Raw genomic sequence first — 27137 nt, 5'->3', positions numbered from 1 at the left:
CTGCCACCATGGACACAAGCTTACTAGGCCTCAGACTTTGCCATCACACCTACAAGGGTTTGGCGGACATCCCATTCCAAAAACATGGCCATTATTTTGCAGTTGTCCCCCTTTCTGGTTATAGCAGCCTCCATTCTCCTGGGAAGACTTTCCACAAGATTTTGGAGGGTGTGTGTGGAAACTTGTGCCCATTTGTGAGGTCAGGTACTGATGTAGCATGAGAAGACCTGGCTCATCATGTGAGCCCTCATGTTGGGTGCCAACAAAAAAAGACCCAGCTCACACGTGAGGCTTCACATTGGGCGTCAAAAAAAAAAAAAAAAAAAAGACCTGGCTAACATGGGAGGCCCCATGTTGGGTGTCACAAAAACAAAAAAAAAAAGACCTAGCTCAAATGTGAGGTCCTATGTTGCGTGCCAAAAAAAAGACCTAGCTCACATGTGAGGCCCCTTGATGGGCACCAAAAAAAAAAGACCTGTCTCACATGTGAGGTCTTACATTGGGTGCCAAAAAAAAGACCTATCTCACATGTGAGGCCCCACGATGGGCACCAAAAAAAAAAAAAACGTGGCTCACATGTGAGGCCCCACAATGGGCACCAAAAAAAAGACCTGGCTCACATGTAAGGACCAGTCCTACCTTGAGTGCCAAAAAAAAAAGACCTAGCTCACATGTGAGGCCCCACGATGGGCACCAAAAAAAAAAGACCTGGCTCACATGTGAGGCCCCACGATGGGCACCAAAAAAAAAGACCTGGCTCACATGTGAGGCCCCACGATGGGCACCAAAAAAAAAGACCTGGCTCACATGTGAGGCCCCACGATGGGCACCAAAAAAAAAAGACCTGGCTCACATGTGAGGCCCCACGATGGGCACCAAAAAAAAAAGACCTGGCTCACATGTGAGGCCCCACGATGGGCACCAAAAAAAAAGACCTGGCTCACATGTGAGGCCCCACGATGGGCACCAAAAAAAAAGACCTGGCTCACATGTGAGGACCGGTCCTATGTTGGGTGCCAAAAAAAAAAGACCTAGCTCACATGTGAGGCCCCACGATGGGCACCAAAAAAAAAAGACCTGGCTCACATGTGAGGACTGGTCCTATGTTGGGTGCCAAAAAAAAAAGACCTAGCTCACATGTGAGGCCCCACGATCGGCACCAAAAAAAAGACCTGGCTCAAATGTGAGGCCCCACGATTGGCACCAAAAAAAAGACCTGGCTCACATGTGAGGCCCCACCATGGGCACCAAAAATAAGACCTAGCTCAAATGTGAGGCCCCACGATGGGCACCAAAAAAAAAGACCTGGTTCACATGTGAGACCCCACGATGGGCACCAAAAAAAAAAGACCTGGCTCACATGTGAGGACTGGTCCTATGTTGGGTGCCAAAAAAAAAAGACCTAGCTCACATGTGAGGCCCCACGATCGGCACCAAAAAAAAAGACCTGGCTCAAATGTGAGGCCCCACGATTGGCACCAAAAAAAAGACCTGGCTCACATGTGAGGCCCCACCATGGGCACCAAAAATAAGACCTAGCTCAAATGTGAGGCCCCACGATGGGCACCAAAAAAAAAGACCTGGTTCACATGTGAGACCCCACGATGGGCACCAAAAAAAAGACCTGGTTCACATGTGAGGACCCACGATGGGCACCAAAAAAAAAGACCTGGCTCACATGTGAGGCCCCACGATGGGCACCAAAAAAAAGACCTGGCTCACATGTGAGGCCCCATGATGGGCACCAAAAAAAAAGACCTGGCTCACATGTGAGGCCCCACGATGGGCACCAAAAAAAAAAAAAGACATGGCTCACATGTGAGGCCCCACGATGGGCACCAAAAAAAAGACCTAGCTCAAATGTGAGGACCGGTCCTATGTTGGGTGCCAAAAAAAAGACCTAGCTCAAATGTGAGGCCCCACGATGGGCACCAAAAAAAAGACCTGGCTCAAATGTGAGGCCCCACCATGGGCACCAAAAATAAGACCTAGCTCAAATGTGAGGCCCCACGATGGGCACCAAAAAAAAAGACCTGGTTCACATGTGAGGCCCCACGATGGGCACCAAAAAAAAGACCTGGCTCACATGTGAGGCCCCACGATGGGCACCAAAAAAAAAGACCTGGCTCACATGTGAGGCCCCACGATGGGCACCAAAAAAAAGACCTGGCTCACATGTGAGGCCCCACGATGGGCACCAAAAAAAAAGACCTGGCTCACATGTGAGGCCCCACGATGGGCACCAAAAAAAAGACCTAGCTCAAATGTGAGGACCGGTCCTATGTTGGGTGCCAAAAAAAAGAGCTAGCTCAAATGTGAGGCCCCACGATGGGCACCAAAAAAAAGACCTGGCTCACATGTGAGGCCCCACGATGGGCACCAAAAAAAAGACCTGGCTTACATGTGAGGTCCTACGTTGGGTGCCAAAAAAAAAAGAGCTAGCTCACATGTGAGGCCCTACGATGGGCCCAAAAAAAAATACCTGCCTCAGATGTGAGGCCCTACAATGGGCGTAAAAAAAAAGACCTATCTCACATGTGAGGCACCACGATGGGCCCAAAAAAAAGACCTGGCTCACATGAGAGGCCCCACGTTGAGCGCCAAAAAAAAAAAGACCTGGCTCACAATTCATCCCAAAGGTGTTCAGTAGGGTTGAGGTCAGCACCCTGCATAGCACCCTGTCAGCCCCTCCCACAAGCCATGATCTGCCTGGATTGCATAGAGAAGCGCAGAGACCCAGTTAGGACATTACTGGAACTGAATCGATGTAATGAAATGGAAAGTTTATTGTTTTTATTTCATTAGGACGTTAATAATGGGAGGAAATATAATCATATTAATCTTCAGGTTTAATAAAAACAAATGTTGAACAGAAGATTTGTTAGGTGGCAGATTGCACTGTGTATGGGAGGTAATGAAGAGCCGCTGCACAGTGACGGGAATAGAAACAGACAGACAAGAAAAACCTGATCCTGTTGTGACCACATCTGTCCTTACATTATAAATGTCCCCATTGTCTACAGTGCTGCTTGTGTGCCCAGAACACGTCCCAACACTTGACGGATGCAACAGCTGGATTTTATGATGTAGGGTCACTCCCCTCTCCCATATAGAATGATCCCCTCCCCCCATCGTATAATAATCTACCCTCTCATCCCATCCAAAATTACCCATCCATGCAGAACAGATACCGAGAATGTTCCTTACATTGGTGATCAGTGAGAAGAATGTTCCTTACATTGGTGATCAGTGAGAAGAATGTTCCTTACATTGGTGGTCAGTGAGAAGAATGTTCCTTACATTGGTGATCAGTGAGAAGAATGTTCCTTACATTGGTGATCAGTGGGAAGAATGTTCCTTACATTGGTGATCAGTGAGAAGAATGTTCCTTACATTGGTGATCAGTGAGAAGAATGTTCCTTTCATTGGTGGTCAGTGAGAAGAATGTCCCTTACATTGGTGATCAGTGGGAAGAATGTTCCTTACATTGGTGATCAGTGGGAAGAATGTTCCTTACATTGGTGATCAGCGGGAAGAATGTCCCTTACATTGGTGATCAGTGAGAAGAATGTTCCTTACATTGGTGATCAGTGAGAAGAATGTTCCTTTCATTGGTGGTCAGTGAGAAGAATGTCCCTTACATTGGTGATCAGTGGGAAGAATGTTCCTTACATTGGTGATCAGTGAGAAGAATGTTCCTTACATTGGTGATCAGTGAGAAGAATGTTCCTTTCATTGGTGGTCAGTGAGAAGAATGTCCCTTACATTGGTGATCAGTGGGTAGAATGTTCCTTACATTGGTGGTCAGTGAGAAGAATGTTCCTTACATTGGTGATCAGTGAGAAGCATGTTCCTTACATTGGTGATCAGTGAGAAGAATGTTCCTTACATTGGTGATCAGTGAGAAGAATGTTCCTTACATTGGTGATCAGTGAGAAGAATGTTCCTTACATTGGTGATCAGTGGGAAGAATGTTCCTTACATTGGTGATCAGTGAGAAGAATGTTCCTTACATTGGTGATCAGTGAGAAGAATGTTCCTTTCATTGGTGGTCAGTGAGAAGAATGTCCCTTACATTGGTGATCAGTGGGAAGAATGTTCCTTACATTGGTGATCAGTGGGAAGAATGTTCCTTACATTGGTGATCAGTGGGAAGAATGTTCCTTACATTGGTGATCAGTGGGAAGAATGTTCCTTACATTGGTGATCAGCGGGAAGAATGTCCCTTACATTGGTGGTCAGTGAGAAGAATGTCCCTTACATTGGTGATCAGTGGGAAGAATGTTCCTTACATTGGTGATCAGTGAGAAGAATGTCCCTCACATTGGTGATCAGTAAGAAGAATGTTCCTTACATTGGTGATCAGTGAGAAGAATGTTCCTTACATTGGTGATCAGTGAGAAGAATGTCCCTCACATTGGTGATCAGTAAGAAGAATGTTCCTTACATTGGTGATCAGTGAGAAGAATGTCCCTCACATTGGTGATCAGTAAGAAGAATGTTCCTTACATTGGTGATCAGTGAGAAGAATGTCCCTTACATTGGTGGTCAGTGAGAAGAATGTCCCTTACATTGGTGATCAGTGGGAAGAATGTTCCTTACATTGGTGATCAGTGAGAAGAATGTCCCTCACATTGGTGATCAGTAAGAAGAATGTTCCTTACATTGGTGATCAGTGAGAAGAATGTTCCTTACATTGGTGATCAGTGAGAAGAATGTCCCTCACATTGGTGATCAGTAAGAAGAATGTTCCTTACATTGGTGATCAGTGAGAAGAATGTTCCTTACATTGGTGATCAGTGAGAAGAATGTTCCTTACATTGGTGATCAGTGAGAAGAATGTCCCTTACATTGGTGATCAATGGGAAGAATGCTCCTTACATTGGCGGTCAGTAGTGGCACTGGACTATGGAAGGCACCATCAGATGGGAGGTCGATCAGCCAAAGATCAAGGAACCCCTAGACACCTCTAGAGGAACCCTATTGGTTGATGATGGCTGCTGCAGTGGGTGTGTTTACTTTTCTATACACGGTAATATGAAGAGTCTGGGTTCACCAACCAGCTGTTTGTAAAACAGTCTTTATTGCTCTTTCAAAATAGGTCTGTATCTCCAACACCCTTGTTTCATTTGGTTAAAGAGGCCATAACCTCTAAGGGTTTTATATCGCAATGTTATGCTACTTCAGATATTTCTGAAAAAAACACCCCCTACGAGTATTACCTAAGTGGGAGAGTGATGTTGGCCAGCTCAATGACGACCAATGGGAGGAAGCTCTCCAAGACGTAACTAGGTGTTCCTCAAACGGGTCTTGGAGACTGACGCAGTTATATATCCTTTTAAGAGTGTACTATACACCTGATTGATTGCACACTATGGGACAATTATCCAAGGGTCTCCAAACTATGGCCCTCCAGTTGTTCAGGAACTACAACTCCCATCATGCCCGGTCATGTCTGTGAATTTCAGAGTTCTACAATGCCTCATTGGACGTGCGGTTCAGCAACATCTGGAGGGCCGTAGTTTGGAGATCCCCGAGTCCGCACTAGGTGTAAACGAGATCATGGTGGTTTGATTCACCTAATGTGGAGGTGCCCAAAACTGCACCCATATAGGAGGGGAGTGGTTGATACTCTAAACAGGATATTTCAAGTGTCAGTCCCTTTGGACCCGAAATCCTGCTTGCTAAACCTGTTAGATTTATTTTATTTGGAGAATCACACCAGAGAGGCTATTATTCGGGCCCTATTTGTGGCTCGCAAACTAATGATGCTACACTGGAAGTGGGAGACCCCTCCCGCGGTTAAGGAGTGGATTACTGCTGTAGGTAATACGATTAGGATGCAAAAGATTATTTACCAGCATAAGGGGTGTCCGGGGCAAGTATGAGAAGCTTTCTGACTTATGGCTAGCTGTACCCAGGCTTTGCCCCAGCAGATCTGGTCATGGATAGGCTTCTTGGTCTTGATGCGTGTTGAGAATTCATCTTGATGCTACTGGGAGTAAAATATTGCTATGGCCGTGTATTCTTCCTGTGTATGTGTTATTCTATATATACTGTTTGCTTCCTGTGGTGGTCACCACCCGCACTGATTCAGACTTTCTCTGTATATTATGCCGAGTATGTGGTTGGCTAATCTTGTTTTGGGCTGTTTGTCACCAGTAAAAAGTTTTTGTTTGGGTAAAAAAAAAAAAAATCAGAGAAATAAAACAACTTTCTTCAACAATGGAAATGCAACCAGTCCATCATTCTGGTGCAAAGCGAAAAACTGAATGGCTCACCCCCAGTATATCAGTCCCACACCAGGGTTTGGGGTTCTTGTCTGCCTGAGGGTACAGCAAAGGCGGCAGGGGCTCAGCAAAACTACGTCATGGTCTCCTGATAGTCCGAACTTTCTCACAGCTGTGAACGACTCCACCCCACCTCACAGACAGGTGCTGACTTCTCCTTGCCCCTTTTCAAGCTTCCCTTGCAGACGGGATAACCTTTTCGGGGGGTAAAGTCCTTGTAATCAGGGTTTGGAGGCTTTTTCCCACCAAAAAAAGTCTCTCCAAGCCTCCAAATCCTGGGTCTCAAATGAGGACACAACCCAAATGATGGGGACACGTCCAGAACATATGCCCCTGTGAACGATTTCACCCCACCCCACAGACAGGTGCTGACTTCTCCTTGCCCCTTTTCAAGCTTCCCTTGCAGGCAGCATAACCTTTTCGGGGGGTAAAGTCCTTGTAATCAGGGTTTGGAGGCTTTTTCCCACCAAAAAAAGTCTCTCCAAGCCTCCAAATCCCGGGTCTCAAATGAGGACACAACCCAAATGATGGGGACACGTCCAGAACATATGCCCCTGTGAACGATTTCACCCCACAGACAGGTGCTGACTTCTCCTGGCCCCTTTACAAGCTTCCCTTGCAGACAGGATAACCTTTTCGGGGGGTAAAGTCCTTGTAATCAGGGTTTGGAGGATCTTTACCACCAAAAAAAGTCTCTCCAAGCCTCCAAATCCAGGGTCTCAAATGAGGACACAACTCAAATGATGGGGACACGTCCAGAACATATGCCCCTGTGAACGATTTCACCCCACCCCACAGACAGGTGCTGACTTCTCCTTGCCCCTTTACAAGCTTCTCTTGCAGACAGGATAACCTTTTCGGGGGTAAAGTCCTTGTAATCAGGGTTTGGAGGCTCTTTCCCACCAAAAAAAAAAAAGTTTCTCCAAGCCTCCGAATTCCAGGTCTCAAATGAGGACACAACTCAAATGATGGGGACACGTCCAGAACATATGCCCCTTTGAACGATTTCCCCCCACCCCACAGACAGGTGCTGACTTCTCCTTGCCCCTTTTCAAACCTCCCTTGCAGACAGGATAAACTCTTTAGGGGTAAAGTCCCTGTAATCAGGGTTTGGAGACTCTTTCCCACCAAAGTCTCTCCAAGCCTCCAAAATCCGGGTCTCAAATGAGGACATACCAATCCAAAGAGTACTGTAAATCAGTCCACTCCTCTCTGACAGGACTAACTCAGAACCCCTCACCCTACATGGGTGAGAACCCCAGAAGTACTCAAGACATCTCTTATTGTCCCCTTTAAGGAGACCACAGCCCAAATGATGGGGACACATCCAGAACATACCCCCCTGTAAACGATTTCACCCCACCTCACAGAAAGGTGCTGACTTCTCCTTGCCCCTTTTCAAGCTTCCCTTGGAGGCGGGTTAACTTTTTTGGGACTAAAGTCTCTGTCATCAGGGTTGGAGGCCCTTTCCTACCCAAAGTCTCTCTGATTCTCTGAATTCCGGGTCCCAAAATAAGGGATTACCAATCCAAAGAGTACTGTAAACCAGTCCTCTCCTCTTGGACCGCACAACCCCGAAACCCCTCGGCTTACATGGGTGAGAACGCCTTAGTACTTAAAACGTCAACCCAAATAATGAGGACACGTCAAGGACATATCCCACTATGAATGACTCTACCCCAACTTACAGACAGGTGCTCCTTGCCCTCTTTGTAAGCTTCCCTTACAAACACGTTAACCTTTTCAGGACTAAAGTCCCAGTAATCAGGGTTTGGAGGCTCTTTCCCACCCAAAGTCTCTCCGAGCTTCTGAATTTCGGGTCCCAAAGGAGGACTTACCAATCCAAAGAGTACTGTAAATCAGTTCACTTTTCTCTGACCGGACAACCCTGGACCGCCTCACCCTGTATGGGTAAGAACCCCAGAAGTACTCTCTAATAAGGGTTGGAGGCTTTTTCCCACCCAAAGTCTCTCCAAGCCCCAAAATTCTGGGTTTCAAATGAGAGTATACCAATCCAAAGAGTACTGTAAATCTCTAACTGGACAAATATGGAACCCCTCACCCTGTATGGGTAAGAACCCCAAAAGTACTTATTGTCCTTCTTAAAAGGGACCACAACCAAAATAATGGGGACACATACCTCCCATCCAGGGCATATCCCCAAGTTGGGTCTGGTGGGATGACCCCCTGAAATCAGTATAAGCACCCCGTGCTCTTTTTTTATACTATACATTGTGTATTGGTGTGCTAGACATCATCATTAACTATATCAATGTCTCCGGTGGCTCACCTGGGTCTATTGGCGTGGACAGCCTATTCTTCAGACGTCTCCAGGTCTTGGATGCCCGTCTCTTGAACATTGTCCCATACGTCCTGCTCCTGTCCGCCATTCCCCCCCCCTCCGACGGACCCTACTCACAAAAATCGACAAAATCCACGGAAGGAGAGCCTCAGCAGGGATCAGCACGTCGTTCAGCCTCCATCCGCTGCTTCATGGAAAGTCTGACACAGCTGCTTGTGGTCGGGACAACCCAACGAGTGTACATCTATGTGTCTGCTTCCTTGGCTAATAGCGTCTGGATGCTTAGGTGTAGCTCTTCATGGATGTGGGTGGAGGCTCTGCCACACGAGAGGGGGGTTACCGCACAAACGACCGAGCCACTGGGCGCCACCAGCTCCACCTTAGGACAATGTGCCGCCCCTTTCCTTGTGGTTGAGCCAGCTATCGGCGTATCTTTGTGGTCTACTACGATCTTCCCCTGAAGCTTCCAGTTCCCTTTTATTTGAAACGCCGTCTATTAATGTCTGAGCTGTTCATGAACCCTCGAGCTTCATGTGACTTGGTCAGGGTGACGCCGCCACGCTCTGCGCTTGGAGGTGATCCACCCCCCCCCCCCCCCCAAATAAAGCCACTTTTCCTGGAGGTAGAAGGAAGAGTGAGGGATCTCCCCGGGGATGGGAAGTTTTAGTGCTCCGGGGTGGAGGAGAGGCAACAGCTGTTCACATCGATCTGTGACACCAAACACAGCAAACACACATCGCCCCTCCACCGGTCACAAGCCGCACGGCTCGGATTTCATGAGAGACAATGAGAGTCATCGGCCCCACTCAAGACCCCCAGTCACTCCTCAGCGTTTCATCGATCGAAGCTCAAAAAATCAAACATTCTCTATGGAGTTCACATCCCCACAACGAGTCGCCTGAAGCTCCAAAAAAAACGTTCAGGATCTTTCTTTGTAGAACGAATCGGGCAGATTGGTGGCTTTTTTAGGTGTTTTTTTTTGTTCTGTAGAAATGCACGGGAAAGCGTGATCTGAAAGTTTTTGAGCGTTTTTAATGCGCTCCGTCCCGCGTTTTTGAGCATTTTTAATGCGCTCTGTCCCGCGTTTTTGAGCGTTTTTAATGCGCTCTGTCCCGCGTTTGAGCGTTTTTCCTGCTCACATTCAATGATTAAGTAAAAACAAATAATAATAATAATAATAATAAATAACTAAATAAATAATCAATAAAATACATGAATAAATAAATAATAATCATATATAAATAATAAATAAATAAAAAAAAAATACTACTAAAAATAAATTAATCAACCTTTTTTACGCCGGATGTACGCCTATATGCGCACTAAAACGTAAAAACAATGCTGAGCCGAGAGAGCGGGGACGGGCGGGGCAATGGAAAGCTCCTGAGCGCTACTTGAATTCGAAAGCTTTCCAATCATGTGACCGCTGTGACAGCCAATCATGGCGGTCACGTGACCGAAATGCCCCCACCCCCTCCTGGCGTCTGAAACCTCTTAAAGGGCTGGGAGGAGCCGAAGCTAAGGGGTTAAATAAATAAAAATAACCCTAGCCCCCCCCACCCCTAACCCTAATGTTAACCCCTAATCCGAACCTCTAACTGTAACCCTAATCCTAATATTAACCCCTAACTCCAAACCCAAATATTAACCCCTTAGGCTAATATTAACCCCTAACTGTAATGATAACTCCTAACCCTAATATTAACCCCTAACCCTAATCTTAACTCCAAACCGAAATATTAACCCCTAATGCTAATATTAACCCTTAACCCTAATCCTAACCCAAATATTAACCCCTAACCCTACTATTAACCCCTAACTGTAATGATAACCCCTTACCCTAATCCTAACCCCAATATTAACCCCTAATCATACCCTCTAAATGTAACCCTAACCCCTAACCTTAAGTCTAACCCTTAAATTAACCCCTAATCCTAACACTAATATTAACCCCTAATCCTAACCTTAACCCCTAACCCTAATATTAACCCCTAACTGTAATGATAACCTCTAATCCTAACTCCTAACCCTAATATTAACCCCTAACTCCAAACACAAATATTAACCCCTTAGGCTAATATTAACCCTTAACCCTAATCCTAACCCTAATATTAACCCCTAACCCTAATATTAACCCCTAACCCTAATCCTAACCCTAATATTAACCCCTAACCCTAATATTAACCCCTAACCCTAATCCTAATCCTAATATTGACCCCTAACCCTAATCCTAACCCTAATATTAACCCCTAACCCTAATCCTAACTCCTAACCCTAACATTAACCCCTAACCCTAATATTAACCCCTAATCCTAACATTAACCCCTAACTGTAATGATAACCCCTAACCCCTAACCTAAATATTAACCCCTAACTCTGATCCTAACCCTAATATTAACCCCTAACTCCAAACCCAAATATTAACCCCTAACGCTAATATTAACCCTTAACCCTAATCCTAACCCAAATATTAACCCCTAACCCTATTAACCCCTAACTGTAATGATAACCCCTTACCCTAATCCTAACCCTAATATTAACCTCTAATCATACCCTCTAACTGTAACCCTAACCCCTAACCTTAAGCCTAACCCTTAAATTAACCCCTAATCCTAACACTAATATTAACCCCTAATCCTGATATTAACCTCTAACCCTAATCCTAACCCCTAGCCTTAACCCCTAATCCTAACCCTAATATTAACCCCTAATCCTAACCCTAATATTAACCCCTAATCCTAACCTTAACCCTAACGCATTACCTTAACCCCTAACCCTAATATTAACCTCTAACTGTAATCCTAACCCTAATATTAAGCCCTAATCATAACCTCTAAATGTAACCCTAACCCCTAACCTTAAGCCTAACTCCTAATTATAACCACTAATCCTAACCCTAATATTAACCCCTAATCTAACTAAATAAATAAGTAAATAAAATAAATAAATAAAGTAATAATAATAATAATAATAAATAAAATAGATTATTTAACCCCTAACGAAATAAAAGTAAAAAAAAAAATAAAGAAAGAAAAAATAAATAAATACATAAACAAAAGCGTATGAAAAAGCTGATAAACAAAGCAACAAATGATGAAACAGATGATATTTTTCTCTTTTGGCTAATTTAAAAAAAAACGCCAAAGCTCAAAAATGCTTTAAAAATGCTGTACAAAAAGGCAAAAAATGCTCACAAATGTGCAGACAAACGCCCCCCCCCCCCCCAAAAAAAATGCTCTAAAAACACAAGGCACAGGTGTGACCGCAGCCTCCCGGTCCGGGGCTGCTCTGCCAGGCATGCCAACACAGTCCCCCGACCCTCTTCGGAAACTGCATCGGTGCTGAGGCTTCTGCCAATACAAGCCCTGGTGAAGGGGGTGGAGAGCTCCCGAAACGCGTTGGGAAGCCCTGTGTTTTTTTTTTCTTCCTGTATAACATGGTGGGAATTTCTATGTCTTGACCGTCCTTTTTTTTTCTTTTTTTTCCTCACAGAATTTGGGATCCCCATCGTTCTCAGGATGGTGACGTCACTTTTGGGGGGAAGGTAAGTCTATGTTCTATGGCTTCTTCACGTGTTTTGTATTTTTTAATTTTATCATTTTCATTTTGGAACGTTGGGGGTGGGGGGGGGGGGGGGGAGCTGATGCAAGAGGTGAATCCTGTTTTTTATTGCAAGGTCTTAAAAAAAAAACAAAAAAACACCATAAACCCTCTCAACTGCACCTTCCTCACTGACTTCCAACGCGTTTCGTCATAATGAGCACATTTTTTTTTTTCTTTTTTATATGTTGGCAAAATTTTGCTCATCCCCAGCTACTAAAAAAATAAGATAAGAGGGTGTAATCTTGGTGAGAACACACCGGGGTGGGGGGGTGGGGGCAGAAGTGATAGTGAAGGTCACACACGGCGCAGATGATAGTGAAAGTGAAAGTGAAAGTTGGTTGTGGGTCATTCGCTTTCTTCAGACGCTCATATGAAGAGGAAGTTCTGAGAAGACAGATGACTGACGGTGGAGGTGATGACATTTCCCGAATAATTCCATCACTTCTACCCCCCCCTTCCCCCCGTCCTCACCACATCTCACCAATCACGATGCATTAATAAGCCTCCCCCATAGAGACCGCGGTCTATAACGCCCGCCATACACCTGCGGGTGCTCCAAATACAAGAGGCGCTTCCAAACTTCAACCGCATCTGTAGTGTGTAGGCCATTTATGCACTTCCCGAAAAACTCTCAGAAATGGCAGCCCCCCCCTCCCCTCCCATCCTGTCTTGTTTCTTGGAAGTTGCAACACCTTTTTATTTTCATTTTTATTTTATTTTATTTATTTTATGTATTTATTCATTTGTTTTTGTAATTCATGAATTTATCTGTTTTTTTTTTTGTTTTTTTTTATTAATTTATTTAATTAGTTCATGAATTTATCAGTTTTTATTTTATTTTGTCTTTTTAAATAATGAATTCATTCATTTATTTTACTTCATTAATTTGTTTTTATTTTATGCATGTATTCATTTGTTTTTTTAATTCAGAAATGTACCTGTTTTTATTTTATCATTTATTTTATTGAATTTGTATTTATTTTATTTATTTATTTTATGCATTTATTCATTTGTTTTTTAATTCACAAATTTTATCTGTTTTTATTTTATTTTATCATTTAATTTAATTAATTTGTTTTTATTTTATTTATTTTATCCATTTATTCATTTGTTTTTTTTTAGTTCACAAATTGTATCTGTTTTTATTTTATTTTATCATTTAATTTAATGAATTTGTTTTTATTTTATGTATTTATTTATTTTATGCATTTATTCATTTGTTCTTATTTTAATTTTTTTATTATTATTATTATTATTATTAACCCCCCCCATCCTGCCACTTGTTAGGAAGTTGTAAACACCCACGGGTGCCCAAACAGTGGCATGCATTCACTACAGGTGTAGGCTATTTACGCACCTCCGGAAGCCTGACCGAAAAACTCCCAGAGATGGCGCCCCCTCCCCCTATCCTACCCTGTTGCTAGGATGTTGGTAAGACACTCCCACACACCAGCACAGGATCGTTTGAACGATAAAATCCTGGTATCTGCAGGAAAGGTGTGACAGGTCCCCCCCCCCCCCAACCGTGCCGCAACAGATCTGGTATCAGCCGCTTGCAGTCCCAAATAGGCACAGGGAGCCAATCAGTGCTGACAAGGGAGCACGCTGATAGGAGGAGAGAGCAGAGTGACCGAGAGATGAGCTCATCACCACAGCAGCGCTGCTTCTCCTTTCACTGTCCGGTCCCCAGGCTGGGTTTAATGATGCCGGCCATCAGACTGAGGACATCTAGTGGCAGCGACTGGTACTGCGGGTGAAAAATCGAGGAAATTGGCGGTTTTAGAATTGGAATATCGCTTACCTTCCGCCTTCTTCTCCTTCCGGGATGTGGAAATCTGGAGGGGAAATGGAAAGAAAATTTTATTGTCAGAAATATAGTAAAACTTTATTTACAACAAAGACTTTTTTTTTTTTTTAGCTTTAAATGGAGTGTGTGTGTGTGTGTGTGTGTGTGGGGGGGGGGGGGGGTTAGACCCTTTTTTAGGTTTTTATTTGCTGTCTGTGTCCCCACTGGGGGGAATCCTCCTCTATGTCCCTGGGGACGTTGTCACTGAGGAGGAACGCGGAGGGAAATCCAACATTTTATTTTTTTAATTAATGAATTTATCTGTTTTTATTTTATCTTTTTAAATAATTAATTAATTCATTTATTTTATTTTATTCATGTATTTGTTTTTATTTTATTAATTAATTCATTCATTTATTTTATTTAATTCATTTATTTGTTTTTTAATTTATTTTATTAATTAATTCATTGATCTGTTTTTATTTTATCTTTTTAAATAATTAATTAATTCATTTATTTTATTTAATTCATTTATTTGTTTTTATTTTATTAATTCATTTATTTTATTTTATTCATTTGTTTTTTAATTTATTTTATTAATTAATTAATTTATCTGTTTTTATTTTATCTTTTTAAATAAAGAATTCATTTGTTTATTTTATTTAATTCATTTATTTGTTTTTATTTTATTTATTTTTGTATTTCTTCCAACATTTTACAGTTGTCATCTAAACACGAGGTGATGGAAAACCTTCGATGGGGGAACGCTGGTTTCGGTGACACCTAAGAGGGGAATTTCCCTCATTTTACTAGAGATTTTTTTTTTTTTTTTACATTTCCTGTTACATCTCTTCGGGGCAGGAAGTGACCGGAAAATTCCCCAATGAGACACAGATAGCAAAAAATTAAAAATAATAATAATAACAATAATAATATAAAAAATAAAAACAAATGAATACATGCATAAAATAAATAAATAACATAAAATGAATGAATTAAATTAAATGATAAACAAATTTATAAAATAAAATAAATGAATGAATTATTTAAAAAAAGATAAAATAAAAATAGATAAATTCATGAACTAATAAAATAAATTCATTAAAAAATTAAATAAAATAAAAACAGATAAATTCATGAATTAAAAAACAAATAAATAAATGCATAAAATAAATAAATAAAATAAAAACAAATTAATTAAAATTAATTAATTAATTGGTTATTTAAAAAGATAAAATAAAATAAAAACAGATATATTCATGAACTAATAAAATAAAATAAATTAATTAAAAAAATAAAATAAAATCAAAACAGATAAACTCATGAATTAAAAAACAAATAAATAAATGCATAAAATAAATAAATAAAAAAATAATTAAATGTAATTAATGAAATTGATTATTTAAAAAGATAAAATAAAATAAAAAGCAGATAAATTAATGAATTAATAAAATAAATAAATAAAAAATAAATAAAAAGAGATAAATCCCTTAAGTAATAAATTAAAAATAAATAAATAAAATAAAATAAAAACAGATAAATTCATAAATTAATAAAATAAAAAAAATAAAAAATAAATAAAAGCAGATAAATCCCTTAAGTAATAAAATAAAAATAAATAAATAAAATAAAAACAGATAAATTCATGAATTAATACAATAAAAAAAATAAAATTAAATAAAAACAGATACATTTGTTAAATAATAAAATAAATAAATATTTGAAGGTGAAGCTTAATCTGCTTATATTTTCCCTATTTTCCCTGGTCCCTCCACCTCCTCATCACCAATGTATAAAATCTTTCCATTTATTAAATTTTGTGCAAATCGGTCAAAAATCAAACATTCTCAGGGTATTTTCTCGAGTGTGCGGATGGAGAAAATACCGCATTCCGGCCACTAGAAGGTGCTGACTATCATGTCATCACTGGGTCTCTGTGCTTCTCTATGCAATGCAGGTAGATCATGGATGGTGGGTGGGGCTCCCTGAAAACATGACACTGAAGGAAGAATACACACGGCTCTGGTATCCAGAGAACATTGGCTTACCCCGGAGTTCCGCTTTAGACTGGAGGATAGATGTGCCCCTCCCCAGTGGGGAGATGTTTATAGAAGCAGAGCAGTGACCTGCTGACCCCAGAGCCGGCCCCTCCCCCTCGGGGGTCTTCATATTTTCTCAATCTCCTCCAGATGTGACCTCTGAGACCCCCCCCCCCCCAGGATAAATATAGAAGAGTCCCATCCGGAGGAGTTATTCCGGGACTGAGAGCGCCACCGTCCCCGAGGACCCCCAACACGCCGGCCACACAACAATATCTATCCCAACATACAAAACTCCACCTACTATGGTAACCATGGAAACGGCACGGCTTCATTAAAGCAGAACTCGGGGATCAGTCAATAACTACATACAAGAGGCGGGGGGCGTTCCCTCCTGGAATCTGGGGGGGGGGGGGGAATCACAGCTGTTCATCCCTTGAAACCGAACGTAAATTCAAAATAAATGGGGCAAAATCGAAAGTTTTCAAGCTATATTCTCTGGAGATCGAATGTGTGAATGGAGAAAATACCACATTATGTCCACTAGATGGCGCCGCCAACCATTGGAAATTCCAGAAAACACCAGAGGGAATTAGTGACCATTGGGTACAGTTCTTTGGTCATTCCCTCCAGCGTTCTCTAGAATCGTTACATTGTATCTCCTATGCTCCCCGATGCCATCTAGTGGCCACAATGTGGTATTTTTCCACATTCGTAAAATATGATCCGCAGAGAATATTGCTGGTGAACAATTTGATTTTGTCCCATTCACAGTATCGATGGACAAACAACTCCGCAATCGTTTTATAATTACGCCCCCTGGTGGTCTTTCTTCCAGATCTGTGCAGTCATCCAGCGTGAGACTTCCTGTAATAAAGACCGCCCACTGCTGATCTCTCTCCTTGTGCAGGGTGACTCTTCTTGTCTCCGCCCCTCCTGTAGTCTTCTGTAGTGGGTGGGGCCTGCTGGGCTCCTCCCACAGCTCTGCTCTCTCTCCTTGTGCAGGGTGACTGGTCTTGTCCTCCGCCCCCTCCTGTGGTTTTCTGTAGTGGGTGGGGCCTGCTGGGCTCCTCCCACAGCTCTGCTCTCTCTCCTTGTACAGGGTGACTGGTCTTGTCTCCGCCCCCTCCTGTGGTTTTCCTGTAGTGGGTGGGGCTTGCTGGCTCCTCCCACAGCTCTGCTCTCTCTCCTTGAGCAGGGGGACTGGTCTTGTCTCCGCCCCTCCTGTAGTTTTCTGTAGTGGGTGGAGCCTGCTGGGCCCCCCTCCCCCAGCTCTGCTCTCTGCGCAGGCTATGCACAGCACAGTGATGATGTCACTGCGACTTTTACAAGGTAATATCTGGTTTTGCAGAGCCATTGAGGTTGCGCACAGAGTCCATTTCTATCCTTAGTGGCTGGAAGAGCAGATTAAATGAAGGTAGTTGAGCTTTAAAGAGCGACACAGATGTGTGCCGCAGTGTAGGGAGCATGCTGATAGGAGGAGACAGCAGGGTGATGACAGAGAGATGAGCTCATTTCACTGTCCGGTCACCAGGTGGGGGTGGTAGGGGCTTCCCTTGGATGCTTATAGAGGCCTTTGCTGTTGGACGAAGCAGTGTAAATCTCAAGACTGGATGGACAGAAAATACAAATCCTTTGGCAGGTACAGCAGTTCCCATATTCAGCTTTAACACGTCATTCACGTCTTATTACATCCACAGCTGATATAATATATGGTGATCCTGCCACTGGAGTTCTTATTCAGACACATCCTGTTGTGGGGTGACAACGCTTCGTTCCTGAATGGTGCTCCTGCATTCTATCACACGCTCCCCCGGGGAAGGGCTACGAGCCGCCAGGGTGACGCACATCACGCAGGTCCATCGTCAGAATCCAGACAAAGGTCCGTAGTGAGGATAAGCAGCCAGCGCCGGTGTGCAGGTGAGGTGGAAGTGGCTGCAAAGAGGCTTCAGGAGACCAGCAGCTCTGAGACAACGGGACTGAATGGTAAGAAGAGTGATAGGGGTTGTTTATGATATCCGGAGACTCGCCAAATCCGACGCCATCCAGTTCAGGATTTCATTGACTTAAAAAAAACCTTAGAAATATGTGAAGAATCCGGCAGCAGTGAAAGTGGTGAAGATCCGGAGAACATTCCCAGCTGGAGGACCCGGGACAGCTGAGGAGAACATTCCGGATATTCCCAGAGCAAATGTCAGAGAATCCCCGGAGTGTGAATGTTGTGTGAATGTATAATGGAAAGTGTCCAATTCTATTATCAACTCATCACCATCACACCTATATGAGCTCATTGGTCATCAATATATTCCCCGCCCATAGTCATCAATATATCCCCCCCATAGTCATCAATATATTCCCCCCCATGATCATCAATATATTCCCTCCCCCATGGTCATCAATATATCCCCCCCATAGTCATCAATATATTCCCCCCATGGTCATCAATATATTCCCCCATGGTCATCAATATATTCCCCCCATGGTCATCAATATATTCCCCCCATGGTCATCATATATCCCCCCCCATGGTCATCAATATATCCCCCCCATGGTCATCAATATATTCCCCCCCCCATGGTCATCAATATATTCCCCCCCATGGTCATCAATATATTCCCCCATGGTCATCAATATATTCCCCCCATGGTCATCAATATATTCCCCCCATGGTCCATCAATATATTCCCCCATGGTCATCAATATATTCCCCCATGGTCATCAATATATTCCCCCCATGGTCATCAATATATCCCCCCCAAGGTCATCAATATATTCCCCCCCATGGTCATCAATATATTCCCCCCCCATGGTCATCAATATATCCCCCCCATGGTCATCAATATATTCCCCCCCCCCCCATGGTCATCAATATATTCCCCCCCATGGTCATCAATATATTCCCCCCCCCCTCATGGTCATCAATATATCCCCCCCCATGGTCATCAATATATTCCCCCCCATGGTCATCAATATATCCCCCCCCATGGCCATCAATATATTCCCCCCCCCCCATGGCCATCAATATATTCCCCCCCCCATAGTCATCAATATATCCCCCCCAGTCATCAATATATTCCCCCCCATGGTCATCAATATATTCCCTCCCCCATGGTCATCAATATATCCCCCCCCCATAGTCATCAATATATTCCCCCCATAGTCATCAATATATTCCCCCATGGTCATCAATATATTCCCCCCATAGTCATCAATATATTCCCCCCCATGGGTCATCAATATATTCCCCCCATGGTCATCAATATATCCCCCCCCATGGTCATCAATATATTCCCCCCCCATGGCCATCAATATATTCCCCCCCATGGTCATCAATATATCCCCCCCATGGTCATCAATATATTCTCCCCATAGTCATCAATATATTCCCCCCCCCCATGGTCATCAATATATCCCCCCCATAGTCATCAATATATCCCCCCCCATGGTCATCAATATATCCCCCCCCCCCATAGTTATCAATATATCCCCCCCCCCATGGCCATCAATATATTCCCCCCATAGTCATCAATATATTCCCCTCCCCCCCATGGTCATCAATATATTCCCCCCATGGTCATCAATATATTCCCCCATAGTTATCAATATATCCCCCCCCCATGGTCATCAATATATTCCCCCCCCATGGTCATCAATATATCCCCCCCATGGCCATCAATATATCCCCCCCCCATGGTCATCAATATATTCACCCATAGTCATCAATATATCCCCCCCCCCCATGGTCATCAATATATTCCCCCCATAGTCATCAATATATTCCCCCCCCATGGTCATCAATATATTCCCCCCCATAGTCATTAATATATTCCCCCCATGGCCATCAATATATTCCCCCCCATAGTCATCAATATATCCCCCCCATGGTCATCAATATATTCCCCCCCCCCCCATAGTTATCAATATATCCCCCCCCATGGCCATCAATATATTCCCCCCATAGTCCTTCAATATATTCCCCCTCCCCCCCATGGTCATCAATATATTCCCCCCATGGTCATCAATATATTCCCCCCATAGTTATCAATATATCCCCCCCCATGGTCATCAATATATTCCCCCCATAGTCATTAATATATTCCCCCCCCATGGTCATCAATATATTCCCCCCCCCCATGGTCATCAATATATCCCCCCCATGGCCATCAATATATTCCCCCCATAGGTCAATCACTATATTCCCCCCATGGTCATCAATATATCCCCCCCATGGCCATCAATATATCCCCCCCATGGTCATCAATATATTCCCCCATAGTTATCAATATATCCCCCCCCATGGTCATCAATATATTCCCCCCATAGTCATCACTATATTCCCCCCCATGGTCATCAATATATCCCCCCCATGGCCATCAATATATCCCCCCCCATGTCATCAATATATTCCCCCCCCCCATGGTCATCAATATATCCCCCCCCTCATGGTCATCAATATATTCCCCCCATAGTCATCAATATATTCCCCCCCCATGGTCATCAATATATCCCCCCCCCATGGTCATCAATATATTCCCCCCATGGTCATCAATATATTCCCCCATGGCCATCAATATATCCCCCCCATGGTCATCAATATATTCCCCCCATGGGTCATCAATATATTCCCCCATGGCCATCAATATATCCCCCCCATGGCCATCAATATATCCCCCCCCCATGGTCATCAATATATTCACCCATAGTCATCAATATATCCCCCCCCCCCCATGGTCATCAATATATCCCCCCATAGCCATCAATATATTCCCCCCAATAGTTATCAATATATCCCCCCTATGGCCATCAATATATCCCCCTTACCCCCCCATGGTCATCAATATATCCCCCCCCCACGGTCATCAATATATCCCCCCCATGGCCTTCAATATATCCCCCCATAGTCATCAATATACTCCCCCCATACTCATCAATATATTCCCCCCATGGTCATCAATATATTCCCCCATGGCCATCAATATATCCCCCCCATGGCCATCAATATATTCCCCCCCATGGTCATCAATATATCCCCCCCATGGCCATCAATATATCCCCCCCCATGGTCATCAATATATTCACCCATAGTCATCAATATATCCCCCCCCCCCATGGTCATCAATATATCCCCCCATAGCCATCAATATATTCCCCCCAATAGTTATCAATATATCCCCCCCTATGGCCATCAATATATCCCCCCTTACCCCCCCATGGTCATCAATATATCCCCCCCCCCCACGGTCATCAATATATCCCCCCCATGGCCTTCAATATATCCCCCCCATAGTCATCAATATACTCCCCCCATACTCATCAATATATTCCCCCCCATGCCCATTATTATGGAGTTGCCCCCCCACTCCCTCCCCCCATGATTATTTTTTTGGAGTTGCCCCCTCCCCCCAACGCCCATTAATATAGAGTTGCCCCCTCCCTCCCCCATGACCATTATTATGGAGGTTCCCATCCCCTCCCCATAGCCATTTATATGTCTGTTATTGGAAACACATTCACCGGGGTGATTCACCGGCAGAGAATGATAAATGTCAGATTCACCGTTTCCCACCCGGCTATAGGAATCTGACATTCATCATTCTCTGCAGGCGGCTCTCTGGTGGCTTCAGAATGTGCCACTCAATCAGTAGTACGGCGTCCCTCCGATCACCGATCCCGGTAAAGAGCCGATGATGAAGGTTCCTTACCATGTGATCAGCTGTGTCCCAATCACAGCGCAAATAGGAAATGCCGGTTATCAGCATTCCTCTCCTCACACTGACAGCGAGTGAGAAGAGGAGAGCCAATCAGCGGCATTTCTTCGTCTACACTGATAATCCTGATCATTAGTGCAGCCCCAACAGTGCTGCCCATCAGTGATGCTTGTCAGTGCCCCCTCATCAATGCCCATCAGTGCTGCCCGTCAGTGCCCATAAGTGATGTCTGTCAGTGCCCATCAGTGCTGCCCGTCAGTGCCCATAAGTGATGTCTGTCAGTGCCCATCAGTGCTGCCCATCAGTGCCCATAAGTGATGTCTGTCAGTGCCAATCAGTGCTGCCCGTCAGTGCCCATAAGTGATGTCTGTCAGTGCCCATCAGTGCTGCCCGTCAGTGCCCATAAGTGATGTCTGTCCGTGCCCATCAGTGCTGCCCATCAGTGCCCATAAGTGATGTCTGTCAGTGCTGCCCATCAGTGCCCATAAGTGATGTCTGTCAGTGCCAATCAGTGCTGCCCGTCAGTGCCCATAAGTGATGTCTGTCAGTGCCCATCAGTGCTGCCCGTCAGTGCCCATAAGTGATGTCTGTCAGTGCCCATCAGTGCTGCCCGTCAGTGCCCATAAGTGATGTCTGTCAGTGCCCATCAGTGCTGCCCATCAGTGTCCATAAGTGATGTCTGTCAGTGCCCATCAGTGCTGCCCGTCAATGCCCATAAGTGATGTCTGTCAGTGCCCATCAGTGTTGCCCGTCAGTGCCCATAAGTGATGTCTGTCAGTGCCCATCAGTTCTGCCCATCAGTGCTGCCTGTCAGTGCTCATAAGTGATGTCTGTCAGTGCCCATCAGTGCTGCCCTTCAGTGCCCATAAGTGATGTCTGTCAGTGCCCATCAGTGCTGCCCGTCAGTGCCCATAAGTGATGTCTGTCAGTGCCCATCAGTGATGTCTGTCAGTGCCCATCAGTGCTGCCTATCAGTGCCCATCAGTGATGTCTGTCAGTGTCCATAAGTGATGTCTGTCAGTGCCCATCAGTGCTGCCCGTCAGTGCCCATACGTGATGTCTGTCAGTGCCCATCAGTGCTGCCCGTCAGTGCCCATAAGTGATGTCTGTCAGTGCCCATCAGTGATGTCTGTCAGTGCCCATCAGTGATGTCTGTCAGTGCCCATCAGTGCTGCCCTTCAGTGCCCATAAGTGATGTCTGTCAGGTGCCCATCAGTGCTGCCCGTCCGTGCCCATAAGTGATGTCTAACAGTGCCCATCAGTGATGTCTGTTAGTGCCCATCAGTGCTGCCCATAAGTGATGTCTGTCAGTGCCCATCAGTGCTGCCCATCAGTGCCCATAAGTGATGTCTGTCAGTGCCCATCAGTGATGTCTGTCAGTGCCCATAAGTGATGTCTGTCAGTGCCCATCAGTGCTGCCCATCAGTGCCCATAAGTGATGTCTGTCAGTGCCCATAAGTGATGTCTGTCAGTGCCCATCAGTGATGTCTGTCAGTGCCCATCAGTGCTGCCCGTCAGTGCCCATAAGTGATGTCTGTTAGTGCCCATCAGTGATGTCTGTTAGTGCCCATCAGTGATGTCTGTCAGTGCCCATAAGTGATGTCTGTCAGTGCCCATCAGTGCTGCCCGTCAGTGCCCATAAGTGATGTCTGTTAGTGCCCATCAGTGATGTCTGTTAGTGCCCATCAGTGCTGCCTGTCAGTGCTCATAAGTGATGTCTGTCAGTGCCCATCAGTGCTGCCCTTCAGTGCCCATAAGTGATGTCTGTCAGTGCCCATCAGTGCTGCCCGTCAGTGCCCATAAGTGATGTCTGTCAGTGCCCATCAGTGATGTCTGTCAGTGCCCATCAGTGCTGCCCATCAGTGCCCATCAGTGATGTCTGTCAGTGCCCATAAGTGATGTCTGTCAGTGCCCATCAGTGCTGCCCGTCAGTGCCCATAAGTGATGTCTGTCAGTGCCCATCAGTGATGTCTGTCAGTGCCCATCAGTGATGTCTGTCAGTGCCCATCAGTGCTGCCCTTCAGTGCCCATAAGTGATGTCTGTCAGTGCCCATCAGTGCTGCCCGTCCGTGCCCATAAGTGATGTCTGACAGTGCCCATCAGTGATGTCTGTTAGTGCCCATCAGTGCTGCCCATAAGTGATGTCTGTCAGTGCCCATCAGTGCTGCCCATCAGTGCCCATAAGTGATGTCTGTCAGTGCCCATCAGTGATGTCTGTCAGTGCCCATCAGTGCTGCCCGTCAGTGCCCATAAGTGATGTCTGTCAGTGTCCATCAGTGCTGCCCGTCAGTGCCCATAAGTGATGTCTGTCAGTGCCCATCAGTGCTGCCCGTCAGTGCCCATAAGTGATGTCTGTTAGTGCCCATCAGTGTGGTCTATGAGTGCCAATCAGTGACGATCGGCAATGCCTTATAGTACCCATCAGTGATGCCTGTCAGTGTCTATCAGTGCCCCCTCATCAGTGCCATCTATCAGTGCCCATCACTGAAGGAGGAAAATTATTTATGTACAAATTTTATAACAGGAACTGAGAAAAAAAACTTTTTTTTTTTTCCAAAAAGCTCCCCACACACATTACAATCTCCTCCGAGCTCTACACATGTGTTGATCTGATTGTACAATATAAATCTACCACATCCACGTACGGTAAGAGCCAGATTGGGTGCAAACTGATAGTTGAGGTGGATCCTCATATTACAAAGTTTTGGTAAATCTAAAGCCGATTGTACAGTCAGATTGTAATGTCTATGGTGACCCCCCAGATCTACCAACAACTAAGAGGCACCACCACACACACATTACAATCTGACCATACAATCTCTGTACAATCAAATAACGATTTACCAACTATAAACTTGTAATAATACATGCTTGTTGGTAGATTTAAAGGCGATTGTCTGATCAGATTGTAAGGTGTGTGGTCAGCTTAGGTGGTGCAGGTCATTTGGTTGGATGAGGTGGGTCCTCCTATTACATTGTTTTGGTCAATCTAAAGTTGATTGTACAGAGATTGTATGGTGTGTGGTGATGTGCGGAGCGTCCCGCAGCTGTCGCTTGTGTGGCACTTTACCTTGTCCCGTCTAAAGCACGCCCTGAGCAGATCCAGCAGCGGCATGTCGGGGGGGGAGGAGGGGGCCCCTCAGAGGGGCTTCTGGGGGCGATCGGATCCTGGGGTGCGGGGCGATCGGGGGAGCTCCATGGGAATGGGGCAGAGGACAGCTGTGCTGAGCTGTCAGGGAGGACGGGGGAGGGGCCGAGCCGACCGTTTAAATCCTGCACTCCATTCCCGTTGGTTGGACCGGCGCCCCCCCCCCCCAATCTTGGCACTCGAGACGGCGTTCCTACAACGCCACGATCATCGCAACATTCAAATCACACTGTACAAGGATTCTATTTATACTTCCAGAGGGGGGGGGGGGCGATCGACTCCCCCCCCCCCCCCCCCCCACCAACCAGAGTCCAGGAGGACGGAAACTCGCCGTCACCCCGGAGACCGCACAACGCTCGATGTAACCCTTTCCTGACATTTATATTATATGAGACACAACGTTCGATGTAACCCTTTCCTGACATTTATATTATATGAGAGAGAACGTTCGATGTAACCCTTTCCTGGCATCTCTGATACATTTATATTATATTATGTAATATTGTTTTATATTATATTATATGAGACAGAACTCTGTGGAAGGATCCTTACCATCACTGCAGAGTCAACAAAACGTTTGCTGCACCCCCTTAGCTGTCATGTTTGAAACATTTATATTATATTATATTTGACATTATTCTATATTGTATTAAATGAATCCTTAGTATATTATATTATATGAGAGATGGAACCCTGTGGAAGGAGACTTATCATCACTGCGGAGTCAATGAAACATTCAATGTAACCCCTTCCTATCATGTTTGATACATTTATGTTATATAATATTATATTTTTCTATATTCATTATTTTATATTATATTATATTATATGGAACTCTGTGGAATGATACCCTCCATCACTGCAGGTTCAACCCCTTTCTGTCATTTTTGATATGATTATATAATTTATATTATAATATGTTATATTATTTTATATTATTCTATATTGTATTAAATTATATTCATCTATATTATATTGAATTATATAATATTATATTATATTATATTATATTATATTATATTATATTAGAGATGGAACCCTGTGGAAGGATACTTATCATCACTGCGGAGTCAATGAAACATTCAAGTTATGATATATTATATTATATTTTTCTATAGTCTTTATATTATATTAAATTATATTATTTTATATTTTATTATATTATATGGAACTCTGTGGAATGATACCCTCCATCGCTGCTGGTTCAACCCCTTTCTGTCACATTTGATACATTTATATTATATTATGTTATATTAATCTATATTATATTATATTATTTTATATTCATCTATATTATATTATATTATATTATATTATATTATATATTATATTATATGAGATGGAACTCTGTGGAAGGATACCTTCCATCACTGAGGGTTCAACCCCTTTCTGTCATGTTTCATATGATTATATAATTTATATTATATAATGTTAAATTATTTTATATTATTCTATATTGTGTTATATTATATTATATTATATTATATTATATTATATTATATTATGTTATATTATATTATATATTCATCTACATTATATTATTTTATATTATTCCTTATTGTATTATATTATATTCATCTAGATCATATTACATGATAATATATAAGACGGAACTCTTCTGGAAGGATACTTTGTTTCCTCTATTACAACGTTTGTAAACAATGTTTCTGTGACTTCTCATTCTCTATCTCTGGGGCTTGTAATATCTAAGGGTCGGGTCACACCGATTGCGGCAAAGGGAACTCGTGAAAAATTCGCACATTTTCCTGCATGGCACACAAAAACACGCTGCCTCCTTTCTTAAAGCCCCCCCGCATCTGGGAAACGCACGTGCGATTGCGGGCACCAAAAGGCCCATCACCGCAGTACCGCGCGGTTTGGTGTGGCGCAATTCTAAACTGTTTTGGCGAGTAGGGGAGCCCACTGAAAACGAATGGCCCACCCTAAACTCGCTGTGCGGAAACCCGCATGCTCGGACCGTGGTGGGAACCAGCCCCAGAGCCTCTTTAGCATTGCAGTGGATCGCTTTTCAGTGGGCAAAAATGTTGCATTTTGTGGGCAGTACGGCTGCTAGACGCCACCCATTTGGGGGGGCTGAGACACAACCGGCCTGTGACCGTGTGCAATGTGCCTGGCTGAGAAGGGGGGGTTGGCATTTTCGTGGTTAAAACACGCAGTAAAGAGGCAAAATATCGCCACCTCACTGCCCATCAAATCACAGATCGCTTTTCAGAGGGGTGGTAAGAGCTGCGGCACGTGAG

General features: G+C 44.0%; 1 protein-coding gene across 1 annotated transcript in view; it reads right to left on the bottom strand.

Annotated features, from left to right (window-relative positions):
* STARD8 (StAR related lipid transfer domain containing 8) overlaps positions 1–25025 on the bottom strand; it is a gene marked incomplete in the record, with an annotated part of 136207 nt that extends 111182 nt beyond the window's left edge. The window contains 2 exon segments of the mRNA XM_073600761.1: positions 13997–14030; positions 24799–25025. Of these exon segments, the coding sequence (XP_073456862.1) occupies positions 13997–14030; positions 24799–24843 (79 nt within the window).
* Between the last annotated feature and the right edge of the window lie 2112 nt (positions 25026–27137).

This window comes from Aquarana catesbeiana, linkage group LG09, assembly GCF_042186555.1.
Source record: "Aquarana catesbeiana isolate 2022-GZ linkage group LG09, ASM4218655v1, whole genome shotgun sequence".
Classification (NCBI taxonomy): Eukaryota; Metazoa; Chordata; class Amphibia; order Anura; family Ranidae; genus Aquarana; species Aquarana catesbeiana.
This window is presented reverse-complemented; position numbering and strand designations above follow the sequence as displayed.